This window comes from Anarrhichthys ocellatus, unplaced genomic scaffold (assembly GCF_004355925.1).
Source record: "Anarrhichthys ocellatus isolate YVR2014 unplaced genomic scaffold, GSC_Weel_1.0 scaffold14, whole genome shotgun sequence".
Classification (NCBI taxonomy): domain Eukaryota; kingdom Metazoa; phylum Chordata; class Actinopteri; order Perciformes; family Anarhichadidae; genus Anarrhichthys; species Anarrhichthys ocellatus.
In genome coordinates, this window is record NW_022280044.1 from 6,009,211 (window position 1) to 6,029,164 (window position 19,954).

Here is a 19,954-nt window from a genome sequence, read left to right on the forward strand (position 1 = left end):
ACAGACCTGTACAGTTATAGCAGTAAAACAAGATATACGTCTGCACATGGTATTTGAAATTGACATCATTAGTTCAGTCAGAACAATGTCAGTTGTTCTGACTGAACTAATGATGTTACCTGTGGAAAATGTACATCCGTCAGACTACAACAGGGGCTGAACCCTCGACACCTCCATGACCACTGAACCCCCCTTATAATTTAGACTGTATTTGTTTCCTTTTTGGCAAATTAATACCATTAAAAGTACGCAGAATTAGCTATTAGCGGCTCCTGTTTGCAATGTACCCATGGATGTATAGACAAGTACTTTGATACTGAGGAAAGCTTTAAAATGCGACATAGACATGACTATCTTGAGCCTTAAAAGTAAACATAACCATTTCTAATGGTGGTAGAGCAATTAAGCAAAAAAATACACCATATTGCTATAAGATTATTATTAAAGGGAAGTTCACACTTGGGACAGGGCACGCTGACTTGTCTCTGATTGAAAACACGATTTAAAAGCAAATAAATTATATGAGAGAAATTATAGAAAACTGAAACGGAAGTTCCAGCTGAGCAAAAGCAAACAGATTCATAATTAAAGAATAAATTCAGTGGAGATTTAATTTTGGATGGTAAACTAATTCTTTATTACAAGATGAATACCAATACCCAAATCTTAAAATGGTTTAAATCGCCTGAATACATGTTTTTAAGCTGGCTATACATCACCACAAGTGCATTCTTGTGCACCGTGGTATTGTTTTTATGTTTATTACATTTTTTTTGTTTGTTTTTTGTTTATAGAATAAGAAGTCGTTCATGTCCCTCGAAACCCACAACCGTGCCACTTTCATTCTTTTAGCCACGTAGGAGGTTGCGCTCCTGTTGCGTCTGCTTTTACTAAGCAACCGAAACCTGCGCACTGCGACGACGATGACGATGAGGTTGCTGTAATTTTAGCATTAAGCCTACCTGACTAACAAAGACAACTGGAAACAACTGGTGATCACATAGAAAAACGACACAAGGTGAGACATGGGCTCATGGGAAATGCAGTTTTCACGACGGGAAAACACTGCAACTTTTTTCCACAGGGACACAAAATGAAAGTTCCTTGTAGTTGCTTTGAATAGAAGATCTGATTACTTCCTGCACCAATGAGCAAAACCAAGTGAGTTTCAAGCAGCAGACAGGCCAACAAAAATGTACTACTTCTCCAGCAACACTGCACAATATAAATCACCCGGCACCTATTTTAAGTTTTTAACTTTATCCGCTGACAGTGGTTCTCCGCTCCTGCGTCTAAATAACAATCCCTGTCACTTCTGAGAAAGGTCACATGAAACTCACATAATGCAGACTGAGTAAACTTGTTAGTGCGGCAGAGTGGAGCTCCCTCACTGCACCTGCTGTTATGTAGAAATATGAAGTGCCATGGCCAACCTCCTGTACGTGTGACAAAAATATTCATGCTGGTATTTTGGAATCTCAGTTTTGAATAGGTTGAGAAAACAGTCGTGTACATGCTTAATGCTTGACTAGTATTTAATATAATTAGTGTGACCTTTCTAGTGACAGTGTTATCTTGTTGTCAATTCGTTTGCTCCATTCAACTTCTTGCTTTGTTGATATAGCCGGCCGGCCGTGCATGCTTTTACCGCATGCTTTTAGTGCACTAGCCGCTCTACACTGCTCTTATATGACGGTTACAGCTGATAACACCGTCCAAACTGACAGTGACATCGTGAAAGCGTATAGCACCCACCCTCCGGTTCCCCCTCAGGTAAACACTGTTAGCTTTTGTCAACACCCTTGCTGTAGTTTGCACTGTTAGCGCTGTTAGCACTGTTAGCTATGAGCCGTCAGCCCGTAGTCGACATGTTTTGAGCCGTTGAGAGGCAATCAGAATAATCCCAATCTCTGATCCTGCACCTTCAATACAGATATTTGTGGTGTGCTGAAACATGTAAAGATACAGGCAGTATGAACCAGACTTGGTGTTGGAGGCTTATGACTTGGTTGTGTAATAGGTTTTGTTTACATGAAATCTATTAATATAAGCACAGGTCAAGTTATTCAATTGAAAGGCGCGTGGACAAAGGCAGCTGTCAGTGGGCCACTTCATTCATATTCAGCAGCATTCAGATGCTGAGAGTCACAGAGAAGAAGAAGAAAAAGCATTCACAAACACAAAGCAAAGGTTATGGATGTCAGAAGTAAAGTGCAATGACAGAAACAAAGACAGACTGAAGTTTTGCAGCATCAGGGCACCATCAGCACTCGTCACAGTGGAATACTGATAGGGGACATGTCACTTTGGCTTTGAGACTCGGCTGCCCCGGCCTCAGCTCCGCTCTAAACTGCCACCAGCCACCAGCCTTCCCCCAAGCAGCAACCGGGGGGCCACGGAGACTGGGTAGGGGGGTCGAGGCGAAGGGCCGCGTCATGCATCTCAATGCAAACCAGGCGCGTCGGCCTGTCAGCCCAGAGAGCCGCCTCTCTTCCCCGAGCTTCCCCAGCCAGTTCAACACTCGTCGGCATTTATTTTCATAAGCCGAGGAGCGGCAAGCTGTCAAAGTCTGGGCGAGAGCGCCACTCACATTTCCCCTTTTGCGTGTATAACTCACACACACAGAACACAGGAAGTTCTTCTGAGTTTACCGTCTTTATTGTCTCGGCAAAGCTACACTGCCACACACACACACACACACAGCTGTAAGCTTTGGAAACTTTAACATACAAATGCTTCAAATGTCAGATGTTCACCTCAATCATCCACAGACGGAGCATTAACAGATTAAAAATGATTATCCCCAAGGAGATGGCCGACTATTAGTCCTCAATCAGCCCCAGCTCGTCTCAGCAGGTGGAGGTAATTCCGTAGACTTTCACCTGCCCTGCTGCACCGGCTAGTTTCTTTAATTTCACCATTTTTCCCCCCTGTACTTCCATGGGTGTAATTGCAGTATGAGATGGTACTTTAAGCTGGGGCTGTTCTCATCAGCACTGAGCAATTACATATGCCCCTAGGGGTGCTGATAAAAACACACACTGAGAATGAACTCAGCAGCGCCAGGTGATGGCGGGGAGGCTACAGCGGGCCCATATTAAACAGAAGCGAGCCCCAGCACGGTGGAGGTGAATACAGATCACTCCCATAGAGGCGAATGCAGCCCAGACAAACCCACGGCAAGCAGACAGATCCCCGGTTCCAGACCAGGACACTGGGCTTTGTCAGTCCGCTGACCTGTGAAAGGAACCAGCCTCCATCTCCCTCGCCTCATTATAGTGGCCAGCCAGGTTGATCGAATAGCATAACTAAAAATAGCAGTCCCTTGTGGTAGTGTGTGTGTGTGTGTGTGTGTTGAGGGTATTTTATATAACACCAATGTATTCACATCTGTTTTTACCATTGGAATTTTTTTCAATAAATTATGCCTACACAATCTTAAATCGCTCAGCATTATCTAAATAAGCTGGCCACAATGTCGGACTGTGACCTTTTAAAGGTTAGTCTTTACACCAACAGAACATCAATATCACTGTTTATTTTCATTAAAACTATCTGGAGTCACGGACACGAAATATATGTTTTATAATTCACATGTTCTAAATAATCTTTGTTTGGCAAAGAGAAGAAAAAAAGGAAGACGACTGTTGAAAGTTTTACAACATATTTAAACCATAATGCCTTTTACACCAGGGGAATACTCAATTCTGTTTGGCTGCAGGGTGTCCATTACTTCTTGATAATGGACACCTACTAAAAAGTTCCCATTAAACTGTCTGTTCACCGTTCTAAATGAATGCACTGGCTGCATTACATGAAAGAAGATTGGAAATTTCAATATTTTTTATATTTATATCGTTACATTGTTACCATTTCCGCGCGGAATCAGATGAAATCATGCAGGTTCACCGAAAACTCCTACAGACCCCAGCGAGGCCTCCATCAGCAAGCAGCCCGTCGCGGACAGAAACAAGATCTGAGCAGCATCTATGGCCAACAGCTAGGCAAAGCTCGGGAGCCAAAACCGACACCATGCTGCTGGAGGCCTATAGGCCGTATTGCTGGGCTCGCTGGAGGGAAGGAAGGCAAAACCAACCAGGACCGCGTGGAGCCGACTGTCAAACCCTGCTGCAGTAAAATGAGAGGATTTCTAAAGGGACTCGCTAATGCTACCGCTTTCCGAAGGGAATGCGAAAATCAACACAAAATAAAAGTTCCTTGTAGGAGTTTTAAACAATCAAAATGTCCTGTGTAATGGGTCGATCACACCTCTCTCCCTAAAATGGGCCTGACAGCAAGAGTTTCTGTAGTACAAAGGTTAAAGGTCAGTCGTGAGTTGAGGCAGGTTAGCGATGGTTGGTCAAGTCCAGCTCTCCCTGGTACTTCCTCTCATTATTGTTCAGGAGACATTTGGTATTTTATCTTGTTCATGTTCTATGTGAGATGAGGGTTTTCCATTGATAACCATTCCCAACACCAAAGTTTCACCAAATTAAAGAGTGGCAAGAATTCTCGACTGCAACCCCATTTTGTGATCTATGGTGCTCAAACATCACACATCACATCAAATCATGTCTTTTCCACTTGAAACAGCACATTGTTTCACACCTCTCGCCTCCGTCAAATGATTGACATTGACACTCGCTTCCACCAGGCCTTGACGGATGCACCTGTCCTGCTTTCGACGTGACGTGCGAAGGAAGTCTGGGAGTTTATAAAGATGAAGAGAAGATTATGAGGAAGACAAACATCCCACCTGTAAGACTATTGCTCTTGGGTTTTTATTTAAATTCAAAACAGCTCTGGTGCTTATGAATCTACTACAAAAGCTGTATGATGTCGCATGTGCAGTTTAAGAGAATAGTGGGTCTCTGACTTTTTGCCTATTGTTTCATTTCTGAGATGTTATGACATCAATTCATGGAGAAGAAAAGGAGAGGGTTCTTAAGGGAAATGACAAAAAAAAAACTGAGGCTCCTGTAAGTCTTGAGATAAGTCAGAGTTTAAGCTTTCACAGAAACATGGCACACTAGCGACGTACGCATGTTGCTAGCTAACTATAGCTAACATCGGCACACAGACAAGTCAGTCGGCCCACCGTTTCGGCCTGAGACTGAAATATCTCAACAGTTAATGATGTGATTCACTGACTTTTCTATAGCGCCAATTTTCACTTGTCTCGAAAACATTGTGCTGTAGGCCTACTGTGTGTTTACATGCTAACATGCTAAACTAGGATGGTGAATACCTGGATGGTACTAAACATTACACCTGCTAGACGTCCCGCTCGTCTTTTCTTTCTGTTCTCTATTCTGAACTATTGGCTGTTTCATTGCCCCACTTTTACCAACGACAATCAATACAGATTCACTTCACGTTTAAGAAGAGATATAAAATTGATTTTTCTTTCTCTGTCACTTGACAAGATATACAGCTCTGTCTGTCTTGCACTCACTTTGTTCATGCTCAGACATGTTTTTCAATCAACAGCCTCCTACTATACGCTGGCTGCTAGTAATTTATGGGCATGCTGTGCAAAAACCATGTGTACAAAAATACACACGCGCAGCCATGTGCACTCATTGAGCATTTACAGCTTCTCCAACTGGCCACTACGCCACGACCTCACCAGCAACTCTTCTTCTCCTCTGCTCCCTATCTGCTGTTTACATCTTATCTGTCTGACACCGCGGCGTGTACAGATTCGTCTTATTTAATTCTAAATAGGAAGTCCCACTCTGCGCTTGATAACATTTTATCTCTTTCGTTTTAACGAGAGAATAAGAGACAGACAAGCCTTGGCTCTTTACGACATCCTCATCCGCCCTTCTCATCAATTTGTTTCTCCACTTAGGCTTCCTACGATAGCAGCCATCAATTTATGAAAATGTTCAGCTCCCAGGACTCCTCTATTCCCCTCTCTCTCTCTCTTTCTGTTGGTGTCGCCCACTCAGTCCTTGAAATGTATATCGAGAATAACTGTCCATCACCACAACAGCACATCCACACTGCCTCTTCATGTCCTCGGGCTCTTTAAACTCTTCTGGCTCAGTGTGCGCTTCATTTACCCTGGTGTGCCGGGGCTTTATTTTAATTCATTTCAACCTGCCTGTCGTATTTGTAAGTGCATTGGTGCATCGGTTTATTTTGTGGAGAAAAAAAGCCACATTTCAAACTTCAGTTCTCCACTTTGCTGATGTGCGACACACATCATTTAAAACAGTCTAAATACTTCATAGAGATTAACAATCAGCACAATTTAATAGCAAAATGACATTTAAAACATGGGTTAAGGCTGCACATTCCCTAATAAAGGGCCAAAAAGACGCTTATGACCCAGTATCGTCGTGATCAGTTTTCATCTCACATAGAGGTTTTAATGGAAATGTATTCACTTCAGTGCCTCGCAGGCGTATTGGGACACAGGGTCACCCTCGAGCAGTACAAAAGAGAGAGAGTGCGTCTGAGTGAAAGCCAGCTGAGGACAGAGAAGGAGCATATCTTGAGGTGTGAAGGGAAAAAAATTACATAAACAGCAACAATGGTATGGCTGAGGGAGATGATTTATGGTGATGTGGAGCTGCAGCGGGTCTCTAGAAGAGAGTAGGTTGTCTCGCGGGCGAGATAAGAGGAGGCAGATAGGATGATTCTCTGACAGACAAGGTGACAGTCCGGCCTCAGTGTGTGTAAACAAACCACGGCACTATCTCCCCCCCTGCCCGACGACGGGGTTAACACCTCTGTCCATCAGCCGGGCTCCCGTCACCGCTCACAGGGCGCTCCCTTCCCTGTCCGCTTGTCAAACGCGCGGACAGCAAAGTCGCACCTTCTGCTGCTGGCGTGCGCCAACATGGCTGGCAGAGAGAGGAGATAGGGTGGCACAGGCTGCCAGAGTTTTATTAGTTCCCTTCACAGCCTCACTTGCCCAAAAGAAAAAGAAAACAGAAAACCAGACAAGGTCGACAATCCTCTTTGTCTGAACTGTAAACACAGCAGTCCTCAGAGTCAGAAATCCCTTCAAGCAAGACTGAGAGGAGCGTTCGGGATGATGCAGTAGTTTGGATTAACAGCCCACCAAAGGCTCAGCTTCTTGTGTCAGTAGTTCTGGTGTCAGAATGAAACTGTATAGGTCCTCGCTCAAATGTACATTGGCATTTGATGAAATACATCTGTATGTCTCAGATTCAGTTATTGTTATTCAATGCCCACATCACTTTAAGTTTAATATAAAAACTGCTAAACAGTGATTAAGACTGAAAACAGTATTATATGGTTTCAGTATTAGTGAGACGTTGAAATACAGTCCAGGAAGAACAGACGGGTCCATGAGTTTTGAAGGCTTATCAAATGAAAAGATGCTGAACAGTGGATTATTTTACTATGATGGATTTTACAACTCTTGTGACAAGCAATGTACCAAAAATGTGCACTTAAACGTCTCCGATTGGTCAATGCAGATGACGTTGTATCAGTGTTCATTTCGTGAACTATTTGTCGACAACATTTTTTCTCCACAAAAAAGGGACTAACTATAAAGTAACCTTTGATGGCGAGAAATGTGACGATAAATATCAATCAAATTAAGATCAAGTGGCAAAATTAACATGAACACCCAAGTTGTAATGAACCAGAATTACCCTTTAACATTTACATTAAGATCCACTGACAAGGCTCTGAGAAGAGCGGGATCCAGTATATTTTTTACCTGTAAGGTGTGAGGAACATTTCACCCTCTTGGGGCCACGAGAGGGGCTTTAGGCTTGTTTTTCGACTTAAAAGTAGCAACGGTTTTTACTCTACAAACTCCACTGACGCCTGCCCCGCCCTGCCCTACAGCTGCACCGAGCAACCCTGGGATCTAGCAACCCCGAAAGGCAGTGAGGAATTGCTCTCTGTATTTTTACCTGGAAATGGTGTAATATTACATCAGCTCACTGTATACCACAGGGAGTAGAAGTAGAAGTGAAGATGGCCTATGAAATCTATTGGCAGCCGCTCCAGCCATCACTGCTTCTCTATAATTGGCACTTAAGACTAATAAGAAAGGTTTAAATCGTGCTTAGTGCTTTAAAGAGCTGCTCATTCACTGTAAAGGGCCTGGGTTACAATCCACAGTTGTTTTTCCTAATTCTTCTCTCTCTTAGTTGATTAATTGACTTCAGTGGAAGTTTAAATGCTGTGTCAAAGACTTCATGCACGGCACAAGAGAGGAGTAGATGCCAGGCATGCAGTACCGAACTATATATAGCGACAAACTCACCACAGTTGGCCACGCATGCCTATGAGACAACGCTTGCTAAGACTCCCTATGCATGGATATGAGTTGCGTTCGAGACATCCTAGTTTTAATTTGATCAATCTTGAAAAAGGGTGGCAGCCCTAGCTGGTAATGCCTCATAATGATGGGTTTAACAATCTCAGATCATTAGCAGGCTATATCTTACAGTCAGCATATATAGAATAAATAAGCAGACTTATAAATGATTAAAGGCCACCATTTAAAACCAGCGGAAACACTTACTTATCCCCGTGTCTGTAGCCTAACTTTTATGTCAAGCGTCTGTTTTTAATCTCCTCGAGTATGATGACAGATCTTGTTTATGAGCCTGTTTTCCTCCTGCGATGCTAAAGTCCTTAACGTAAGATACACGGACTACAAGATGTCACGCTTTGTGTCTCTGTTCTCAGCTAAACCTGCCACATCCAAGGTGATACTGGCAGAATGTCAGCCGTGTTGGCCTCTCTTTTCACAGCTTTCCCACCCCTCAGGAGTCTTTGAGACGTTTCCAACATGGAACAAATGGTTCGGCTGCTCCCGTTTGCTTTGTCCTGTGCACAACATGTGAGGAAAAACCAATCCCCAGCCCCCATGGCACACCTCTGTAATTTACTCGGACAGCATATCCCCCCCCCCCCCCCTGCACCGCGCAATGACCCCTGCGGCTCAGTTTCTCAACCCCTTAGCACTCACCTGGCCCCCAGCGGCTTCCCATTCAGCTGCTGATGTCGGGATGTTTCCCCTTTGTGCTCAACACACCTACAATCAGTTCATCTGGGTGTCTATTTCAGCCCTCTGGTTTGTGTATGTGCCCTGTTTTTTTTGTTGTGCTCGTACAACCAAAAAAATCCTCTCGCCTTTCCCCCCCTCATACAGCCTGTCTGTGCGTATTAGGGGCTACAAGAGGGAAACGTAATAACCAGCAGGCCCTGGTGCCCTGTCAGCATCACGGACAGCACCCCATGACGGTGCAGATTACGGCGTATACTGCAATAAACCTGACGCTTGGAGAAGTCAGAGATTACAGCAGCAGAGTGTTTCCACCATCTATTACTGCACCTGTAGCCCTCTCCAGTTTGAGCCCGTGGTGGAGTGAGCACACAGGGCCCTCTGGTGGTGAAACACTGAAACAACACACTCACATTAGTTTGTTTTTTTTCTTCTGTTTTAATCTGACATTAAAACACATTACAAAGTCAGTATGCAAATACCCTCATTTGTTAAATTAAATTATTGGAAATGGACAAGTGTCGAATAGGTTTTTGTTGATGTGAGCATAAATTAATCCACGTTTGCACCTTAAGCAGAGAGGCTCGTCTTCAGTTTGGGAACTAATAAATATGACACTACTTTACAAGTGTAAAATACAGGCATACCATGTTTGACATTAAGTATATATATATATATATATATATATATATGTTTTTTTTTATATATTGACTTAAACAATCAGCCCAGTAGCTCACACTATCAATCATACTGAGATAAAGCCAAAAGGATGATCATAATAAAGAAAAAAATCCATATTATATGGAGCTTGTGAATGAAATCAGGCAGTAAGAAACCACTGAGAGAATAAGTGCATAAGAGATGTGTTTCCAGTGAGAGGAGTTCAGTCGGTTAGCATTTAACATAAAATAAAAAAAGAAAACACATTCTAAAGAAATGTCCAGAGAGCAGGGATTGTTGCAAACATCCTCCTGTAGCCCTTAAAGGATGTCACGCAGTGCAAAAACAATACAGCTGGGATGCGACATTACGACACAACAGTGCAATCAGTCCCAGCCTCGAGTGACACCAACACTGTTACTGGTAATAAGTCTGATCTACAGCAGAGGGCCGGGACTTGCGGCCCGCTGCTACCGAGTCGGTGAAACAAGAGTGTGAACTGGAAAATCATCGGCACCATTAAAGCCCTATACGTGGACTTTACTGCCACAGAGCGTTCTCTCGTCTTCAGGTTGTTCGTGGAGGCTCGAAGGATAATTCCGGGAAAATTACAACTCAGGTATTTTTTTTTTTGAAGTTTTAGCCATTGTTTGTTGTTGGATTTGATGAGATGTGGGAACACAGCGCCATCAGATGTCGCAAGAAACAGAAGCAGTCGGACGACCAGACAGGTTGTAAAATAGGGCAACAGCTTAGGGAACTCAACCAGGGGGTTCCCAATGTTTGTCTTTATATTGACAACATAGGGGAGACCAAAATGAAGGTTAGACATCAGGCTGAGAACACTGTACACCTCTTTAAGCTCTCAATTATTAGCTATTGTTTATTTCTTGTTAGCTAGTTGGTAGGAAGAGTAATAGGAGCACAACAGCCACAAATCAAATTTGGCTAACTCGGTCTGAATCTTGTGTTTGCACCATCTCACTTCTGTTTAAAAATAGACACATTCCCACGTATCTAACGAGTACATTATTGTTTCAGCTAGAAATGAAAGCAATAATTAAAAATATTGAGTTGTAATAAACCAGAATCATACTTTAAATACATATCAAACAGAAGCAGTATGCTCTTTGTGGTGGTGCCTCTTTGTTGCAATAAAAAACAAGTTGAGAGGAGCATTGTACACGCCCCCCCACACACACACACACACACACACACACACACACACACCAAAAAAGGAAAAAAATGGCTACCCCTAGAGCTTGGTCTTAGGCCAAGGCAAATTGTGTATTTTGAAAATTCTGTGTATTTACAGATTCACAAGTCTGTGACAGCTCAGTACGAGTCCATACCTGCTCTGCTGGATAAAATAGGAGGCGTGTCTCATTGGAGCTTGTTTTCTTCCTGAGTATTTTCTTCTATCACCACTATCTGTACACCTGACAACTGTCCGCTGGCGTCCAACTGCAGCCCCTGCACCCCCCCAGTCTGCACCTCCTGCATTTGGCACTGCGTCTCCTCCCCCCCTGCAGCCATCGTCACCTCCACCCCGCTCTGGACCATCATGGTGGCCCCATCTCTGCCCGACTCCCCGGTCAGCTGCAGCTCCATCGCTCCTAATGCCTGCTCCATCGGAGCCGGGTTGATCTCGATGACCGTGTGCTCCTGGCTGGTCTCCACCTCGCCCTGCATCACCTCCTGCTGCACCAGCATGGTGCCGTCCACCACCTGGCCTTCTAAGGGCACCATCTCTGAGCCGCCGGCCTGCTGGCTCAGGTGCAGCAGCTCTACGGGGCTCACCACCGTGCCCAAATGGCTGGAGTCTTGCATGGTGGTGGTGCCCACCAGCGTGAGGCCCGAGGACGGGTGCAAGGTGATGGTGTCCGCCTTTCCGTCTCCGGTCACCATGTAGCGGGTGAAGAGCTGCGAGCCGGCGGGGAGCAGGGTGACCGTGTTGGACGACTGGCCCAGGGAGGCCATGGGCAGGCCCGCCATGGTGAAGGGCTGACCCACAGAGGACAGCGAGATGGGGGAGAGAACGGTGAACTGCTGGGGCTGCATGATGGCCTGCTGGTTGAGGGGGGAGGTCAGGAGGGTGGTTGTGGAGGCGGGCCTCTGGAGACGAGGTCGTTTGGTCGGGCGCTTGGTGGGAGTTTTGTTTTTGGCAGGCTGCGGGTAGGAAAGGAGAGCTCGCACCTGCTGCTGCTTCTGCTGTTCTTCCAACTGCACCTCCAGGTCTACACAGAGCACACAACAAAAAGTTATTCTTTTTATTCTAAAACTAGATTCTGCACGTCTTAATATTGATATTCGACAGCAATAGTTTTTAGAGATGGGCAAGCCCAAGCCAGCAAACGTCCAGTCCAATCTCCAAACATACACAACATTGACTCAATTCAAATCTGTTCGTTTTCAATATCTCCGCTGGGAGGATCATGCGATCGGTTCCGTGCGTGCACCTTTGTGTCTGTCCGCGGCTAATCCTGCATTCTGCTCTTGAGTTCTGCATCCCAACGGTTTTATTTTGTATTCTTTTAAGAATCATTTCAACATCTAATCAAATAAGCAGGTATTTCCATCAAGGCACAATGTGGTCCTGGAGACACCCACTGTATCAGGAACTATGCAAGAGGCAGTCACGAAACTTTACAGATGTCAGTTGAGATCAAAATTTCGGCAGAGTTAGAAGATCCGAGGAAGGGCGCTGGAAGGAGGGGGGGTGGGGGGCACAAGATGGTCTGTAGTTTGCAAGGCAGTTGTTCATCTTTTGTACTGACGATTCTTGCCGATCCAAGGCAATGAACGGAATTACTCATTAACATTTAAATTGTACTTCAATGCATTATTCAAATGTGTCATCCTTATTGCCTGCTTCAGATGCGGAGTTTTTAAACAGTTTGGCACTACTTCACACCAAGAAGAAGGAGACGGAATACCACGCTCACCTTTTGATCTGTGATTGACATTCATTAGTCTAATTAGTGTTGACAGAAGGTGTGCATGCTAAATGTATCTCATCCCACCTCCTCTCTCTGCCTCGAATACACACAGTGAAACACAGAGATAGTTTTATCATTCAAGAGGTTGCGTTTCCTTTGGTGCAATTAGAAATTGACGTGTCCCGTTTGTACAGAAAATGTCCAACAGACACATCGGCCAAACATTGGACAACTAACTAAAGAACACGCATATCAAGAGAATCAGTGACTGCCTTTACATGCGCACTAATCGAGGGAAATTTAAGTAATTTAAATACCTGGCATAGCGGCATTTTGATGTTAATCGGAGCATGCAGAGCTGCATGCAAACAGGAATATTAGTGGAGTATTCTTTTTTTTATTAGCCACGTAAACAGCTTAGCAGCTATATTGTCTCTTTCATGGTCACTGTGGCAGCTCCTGAAGAGGAACCCTGCTTCTGTACTCACTGGTGAGCGTGCTGAGGACTTGCTCCTGGCTGGGGTCCGTCTGCTGCCTCCTCCTCTCCAGCGTATTCTTGACGGAGTCGAGCAGGCCGAACACCTGGGCGAGGTTGCTGAGCACCGCCACCTCTACCAGACAGGAATCTGGGATCAGCGCGGCAATCAATCAAAAGGGTCAGAAAGGAGGAACAAATTCAGCTCTTGTAAACAACGAGTCGTTAAATACTCAGTCAGAGTTGTTACACAAAAACCAACAGTTTGCATCCAACCGCAGCTGAATTTGCTCATTCTTTCCGTTCGTTGCTCGTTCGCGCGCCTTCGGGCGAGCCTTACGGCCGACATATGGTCTGTTTGGGTGACGCCATCCCAGCAGCCAGTACACATTAGCGTTGTTCCGTACCTGTGTCCTGTATGCCAGCGGGCTCCCTGCGCTGCTGCACGCCGTTCAGCAGCTCCACCAGCTCTGTACTGATGTTGGTCACCACTTCCCCCAACAAACCCACATCAGCGATGCCCTTCCAGAAGTTCAGCGTGTCCTCTGTGGATACAACAGACAACACACGCAGGTCTCAGTCACCGGTGTGCTCCGTGTTTTTATGCGTGTTTTATTGTGGAATGAGTTGTGTGGAAGTGTGCTCTTTGTGACCTGAGATCTCGTTCGTTTCCTTCTTCTCTGCAGCCTCCAGCGAGCTTGAAATCCAGTCCATCTTCCCGCTCAGAACCTCTGCTCTGTCCTCGCCCACTGTACCGCCATTACCCAGGACCACCTGAGCTGCAATTTACACAAAAAAAGCGCACTTTAAATAAAGGTCGTAGTGGTAGATAATAGACGAATCACAAGATACCTCATAATTTAGGACTTCATTGCAGTCTAAATCTGCTTAAGAAATGAATGTGTTTTTGCTTTCGACACATCTTTTTTAAGTTACTCTTATACTATGACATCATCTTGCACAAAAACTGAAAGTAGGTATTGGTAAATCCATGACCGTGGTGTGTTCTCACCTTGAGAGGATGTGGGCGTGGTAAGTCCAGAGCCGTCAGGAGGGAACCGCGTGTTGTTGATTAAAAGGTCAAACTTGGTGCTGCGGCACGTGTTGGTGCACAGTGTGCTGTGCTGGTAGAAGTCCAGCTGACCGGAATCCATCATCTTTCTGGAAGAGCACAAATCATGAAGGGTTTCAAACAGTTATTGAAAATAGAAGAGGTCCCATCAATACTGCCAAAATAGGAATCATTTCCCAACATTGCTTTTTATCTTAAAAGGGCAGCTAGAAACAAAAGGGGATGTGAGTGGAGTTTGTTTTGGTTTTCAGGCCCACAACGAGCTAATAAAAAGGATAATATAGAGATGATGATAATTCTCTGTGGGTTCATCACAACACCTTTCATATTACTTGTGAATTTAATCAAAGGCCAAGGTGATTATTTAATTTCATTTACAGCTCAGACGTGATGGACTAACGTCGAGTGAATTCGCTCAGAATATACTCATCGTTTCGGATATTTATTCAAGATGTATGAGTCACAATCTCTGCTCGTTACATCAGCCAAAGAACTTCTGTAACGGTCCGCAAGCAGCAGGCTGTAATGAATTATAATGTTGTGTAGTGTGCAACCAGCCAGAATACTGAAACATGGCTTTTTGGCTCACGAATCCAAAGATAAGTCCTCTCACCTCAGCATAATTCCCCCCATTCTGATGGCTCTCTTCCAGTCTTTCAGAGTGGCTTTTCCAGAAATGTGCACAAACTGCTTCGGGCTGATCAGCTGGTCTTCATACTAGTGGAGAGAGGAATACAACAAAAACATATCAATAAAACACTTTTCACTCTCTTTTTTTAATGTGTTTTCTTGGCCTCAGCTTTTACAGTCTAACGTACAGTTTTCTCTGCGATGCCGACAGCAGCCTGAATGATTTCTCACCACTGTTAGACTGGGGGGGGGGGGGGTTTGCTTGATATTTCATTTGGTTCAGAGCATTCGTTGTGCTTAGCTGCTCATTACAGGTTCAGCTTGACCGGCTGCGATTGGCAATAGCAAGCACCTGTTTTAATTTCATAACGCTATGTCTAGCAAGAAAGGTAAATAAAACAGAACATTCGTCATATTACATTGTTCAGGGTGTCAAACTCAATCAGCCGCTGTAAGCATACACACACTTAGAATTGTGATCGGCAGAACGCTATTTGATGTTAAAAGAGAGAAGAAATAGGAAGTTCGATGTCGCTATTCTGGGACTAGATGTAGTACATGTTTGTTTCCTGCTGTGTGAATGACTATTGAATGACCTAGTTGCCTTTTAGCTACGCATGTACGGTAATGTTTGGTAACACAATCATTTGTTGCAGTCTTCACTATTAAGTGTGTTAACATTAGAACCTATGTGCCTTGTGACCCAAATATAAAAGCATACGGATGATCTTTCAAAGATCAATGATGAAGTTGCCATTTTGCTTCGATGAAGATGAATACCCACCTTCACACATTTCACATTGATTCCCGGGCAAACAAATTTCTTCACTAGCAGCACAGCTTTACTGTCGCCACATGTTATGGGACAGCCAATTTCAACATCATCTCCATCAACTTGTTCTGAAAGAATGAAAAGACACACACACACACACACAGCGTTTAAACCCGAGGAGGCCGGTGGTGGGGAAACGTAAGCATCGCTAAATCTTTTCCAAGATGTCCAAATATTATTCTGACAGTCTTTTACCTGAATGTGATTCGACAGTCATGACGGCTGCGTCTGTTTCAGCAGATTCATCCCTGGAAAGAAAACAGTTCTCGGTAAAATAGAGGTTTCCTGTCTGTCTTTTATATATATCTACTTAGTGTCTTACGTTATGTTTATTCATGCAAACATCTAATATCCAAGATGCAACAACGACGTTGGTTGCAAATGCAACTGTAATCAAAACCTAATTGTGGCTGATCGTCTGTAACAGCTTCGGTACGTACCTGGTGGCGATTGGCTGGAGCTGGAGGATGACCTGAGTCCTATTAGGGTCATCAGGGTCTCCTTCGCCGTCGGCCTTCACCATCACCACCTCCGCTATGGACACCGTGACCTCGTCGGTGGTCGCCATCACACTCAGAGTAGATTACAGAGGGGGGCTGCTTTCATACAACAGCTATCCAGGAGTTTGTTCATCTGGAAAATAAAAAATGGATGAATATATTTAAAATGTAGAAAACAGAGCACAAGTTGCACCATGACATAGCTGGATACCAGAACCCAAAATGTTGTTTTAATAGCTTAGCATTAAGATAACTAGTTAACTGAACTTGTGTGTACTTGGTTTACATGTATGCATGTAACATAGTTAAAGTAGGGTAGTTTAAATGAAAGGTAATACAGCTTTCTGCAAGAGTTGTTAGCCGAGGATGAAGAACACAATAAACCAAACTTGATTTAAGAATATAAAATTTTAATGTTATCTTGTCAGCTGAGAAACTTTAACAACCGCTTGAAGAACATGATCAATACTTAAAAATGTATGAATTAATTAACATCAGTCTAATATAACTTTATATACTCTATTATCTACAGAAACATTGAGCTATTGGTTTTAATAACATTTCGTATTTAGCAATACTAACTTACAATATGTTATTATCTATTATATAAATTATTATTTATGCAAATTAACGATGCAGTCACACTTTTTTTTTGTCTGTCAAAATTTTTGGAGCAAAATGTAACGGTCACGCTTAATGTGCGGGTCTTTGCCTCGCGCATTTGGGAATATAAACCCGCAGTTTTGAGTGATTTAGGGCGATGCTAACTGACGCGGGCTTTAGCAGGCCATTCAGTTACACTTCAGCTAATTTCATCCGTTTTGTTGCATATAAACTAACTCCTATTTCCCCCAAAAGTTGAGTGGATTGATCACGACCGCCGTGGGCAGAGGACTGCTTTATGCTGTGGAGACCCACACAGCTATAGTCACACAAGGCTCGGTAGCCATTACGGCTAACAACAGCAAAGGGCGTAACTTAATATGTGGGCAACCTGGACAATACTGCAAACTATACGGTCCGAGACGGGTAACGCTTGTGCATTTACAGTGTGACGGTTACGTGCCGCTTGTCTCTGAACCGTACGTCCCTTCGTAACTCTGCATTTTAACTCTCCGCTCCCCCTCAAAATGACGTCTCCCTGTGCGGCGGCACGTACAGCAAACAACGGCACGGCGGCGGCGTTGCCCCTCCATTCTGTGCGCGGAGAGCCTTGGCTGGCTGGCGTAAAAACACCCCAAAACACCCGGTTAAAACCACCGCTAGCGTCGTGAAAATCGGCTGATAATTTACAGCCACGTATATTCTACAATCGCATAGCAATAAAATAGCTTGTCCTTACCGTTTTTATGGAGAGAAACGCAGCCCTAGATTGAGGAGAGATGACGCGCATGCGCACTTCGGCAGATGTAAGCTTGACTTCCTGCAGAACAGCGCTCGCCTTGTTTATCACGCTCTTGTAAACCGCGAAAAAAATCAACTATCAACTCATTTAAATGACTAAAGTATATTTATTGAATAGAGAGTACCGCTTAATTCACATGTAGTGGCACCGTCTGTTTGTATATGTGTTCTTTATTAAGATGTAGCTCGTGGACTGTGTCTATTCGGCTTGTGTTGTGGTGAAGTACTGTGTGAAGCGTTGTATTTGAATTGTTTGACATTTTGAATACTTGGTGTTATAGCTTCAACGGTCATAAACGTCGGTCCTAACCCCAACCGATGGACATGTGTAAATTAACATAAAGTTGCCAGTTTTTTAAGAATTTAAGACATCACATAGCCATTCGATCTCACACCTGCTTAACATGGGAATCACTGAAAGTTGTCCGAGTAGATCAACATATATTCTCGATTGCATTCATGACTGCAGAAGGAACTTTAGATAGATTAATTAAATGGTTCGTTTTTGAACATATAAGAACGGGACGCCAGGACATGTGATCACTAGCAGCCCCTGGGTTAAAAATTATGCTTCCGAAATCTCTTGATAGCGATTCCGCAGAAGAAGTGGTTATCCCCACCCCTCCTGTGCCAAACATAGCAGAAGCCCTTTTTAACGAGTCCTTTGACCATACCACCTACTCACCAGTGGGAACATGTACCTCACTCAGGGGTCAAAGAACTGGGACGTTACCTCTGCGTACTGGTGCTTTATGGTGGGTTGTATAATAACCATACAGAAAAACTATTATCAGAGGAAATATGTAGTCAATACTTAATTATTTGTCGGAATTGTTACCCTTTTATGTGTACATTTTGCTGTCGAAGAGCATGATGGGTAAAATAAAGGCGGGGCTAAATTATATGGTTGACTCTCATTGGTTGCTCTGCGCATCTTCCAGCTAGTGTTGCGTTCAGGTAATGTGGGGAAATCAAAGAGCACCTAGAAAAACAACGTCCATGGAATTGATTGTTGTGAGTTGACAGAGATGTGGTTCAAATAAATGCCATCACGGAAGAAGTTTTCTGTACATTTTGACTGCGCTCTCTCAATCAGCCTTGATCCACATAAAAGATAATAGAAAAGAGAAAAACAGATGCAGGGCTGTAGACAGGATTTTAGAAATACGAAGGTTTGAAGCTTACATCTAAATCTCCAGAGGTAGCACCCGTTTATTTTGTATCAGATTGTTTTCAGATATAACTGTGATTATTATAATATTTTAATTAAGTTTAACATTGTGTTAATAACGTTGCTAAAATAATGTATTATATGATTGAAAATATCAGCAATTATAGGCATTATAGACTCATCTTAAACTTGATACATACTTGATACAGGCAACACTGTCACCAGAGATATAAAACACATTTAATTTCTATGACATTTATTGCCAAACTAGGGCTCCCGGCTAATATGGACAACCTATTTAAATGTTGTTTGTTTTCCTATTGAACCTGTTTGTAGCAATAGCTCACTTTTAGCAACTCAATCTAATCATGCCTAATGTACGTAACTCTTGTTTTGGATAAAAGGTTGCATGGTGGACTTGTCCCTGTAACAACATGGCAATGTGCAAATCTTTATCACCATTAAAATATCAGAATAACCAATCTAGGTCGTAATAATTATCAATCCGTCAGAAGAGGGTACCAAACCCTACAGTTAAAAGACAACAACAAACAAACTTTGAGTCCAGACATTATTCATTGTACATCTATTTATTTTTTTAACCAATCAATAAAATCACATCAAATATAAAATAAATAACATTTATTCAGTAAAGCTGTGAAATGTGACCATCGGGATCAAGAGCTGAACAGTTTTGTGCTATGTACCCGCAGGCCAAACACCGGCTGATGTTTTCTGGTACAGAAGCCCTACCAGGTTGGTTTAATCATTCCTGTGAACAACATAAAAATACACCATTAAAGACATAGTTCCACATTCTGGGAAATTTGGTGACCTATTTTCTTTCTTAGAGAGGAGATTGATATAAATCTCATGCTCAAATGTGTGGCTGGGGCCAAGTTGTGGTTAGCCTAGCTTAGCATAGAGAGCAAAAGCAGAGGCTCTTTCAAAAGTTAATAAATATGCCTATCACATCTAAAGCTCACCAATTACCCATTATATCTTGTCTGTTTAAACAAAGATTTTAAATCGCCAATTTGTGGTTTTACGGGGATTTAACGGGGAACTATTTCCTGACGAAAAACAGTTTATCCATCCGCACATTACTGAGATGCTACTTCTGTGTAGCATCTCAAGCAATGCTGTTGGTGAGCACAGGTTTTAGTATAGGTGTCTGTCCAGGCACAATGGTACCAAATCTGGCAACGAGAGTGGTACCAATTGTCTCATCTAATTCCCAGAAAGAAAGCAAATAAATGTATTT

At 43.4% G+C, this 19,954-nt stretch overlaps 1 protein-coding gene and 1 non-coding gene across 4 annotated transcripts; both read right to left on the reverse strand.

Moving 5' to 3' along the window:
* Positions 1-9,696: 9,696 nt before the first annotated feature.
* gmeb1 (glucocorticoid modulatory element binding protein 1) lies at positions 9,697-18,314 on the reverse strand. 3 transcript variants are annotated; one of them, XM_031854357.1, is made up of 10 exons: positions 18,205-18,314; positions 16,056-16,248; positions 15,811-15,863; positions 15,568-15,683; positions 14,767-14,870; positions 14,094-14,242; positions 13,735-13,860; positions 13,489-13,626; positions 13,095-13,232; positions 9,697-11,904 (listed from the first exon to the last, which is right to left on the reverse strand). In XM_031854357.1, exons 2-10 carry the CDS (start codon positions 16,181-16,183, stop codon positions 11,051-11,053), a joined length of 1,806 nt encoding a protein of 601 aa, XP_031710217.1. In that variant the 5' UTR covers positions 16,184-16,248; positions 18,205-18,314; the 3' UTR covers positions 9,697-11,050. The 3 variants fall into 3 exon arrangements, with proteins under 3 accessions (XP_031710217.1, XP_031710218.1, XP_031710215.1); XM_031854358.1 differs by lacking the exon at positions 18,205-18,314 and adding an exon at positions 17,458-18,184 and having other exon boundaries at positions 13,095-13,217; XM_031854355.1 differs by lacking the exon at positions 18,205-18,314 and adding an exon at positions 17,458-18,183.
* Positions 18,040-18,173, reverse strand: LOC116387383 (U11 spliceosomal RNA). The gene has a single exon (XR_004213013.1). It is a non-coding gene; the product is annotated as a U11 spliceosomal RNA (small nuclear RNA).
* Positions 18,315-19,954: the final 1,640 nt, after the last annotated feature.

What these genes read in the sequence shown, in the direction of transcription:
- gmeb1 (XM_031854357.1), bottom strand. Translation starts at nt 16,183, where the DNA reads ATGGCGACCACCGACGAGGTCACGGTGTCCATAGCGGAGGTGGTGATG. An exon ending in CTCCAGCCAATCGCCACCAG is followed by an intron (nt 15,864 to 16,055) that starts GTACGTACCGAA and finishes TTTTCTTTCCAG; the next exon opens with GGATGAATCTGCTGAAACAG. An exon ending in AGTCCTCAGCACGCTCACCA is followed by an intron (nt 11,905 to 13,094) that starts GTGAGTACAGAA and finishes TGCTCTGTGTAG; the next exon opens with ACCTGGAGGTGCAGTTGGAA.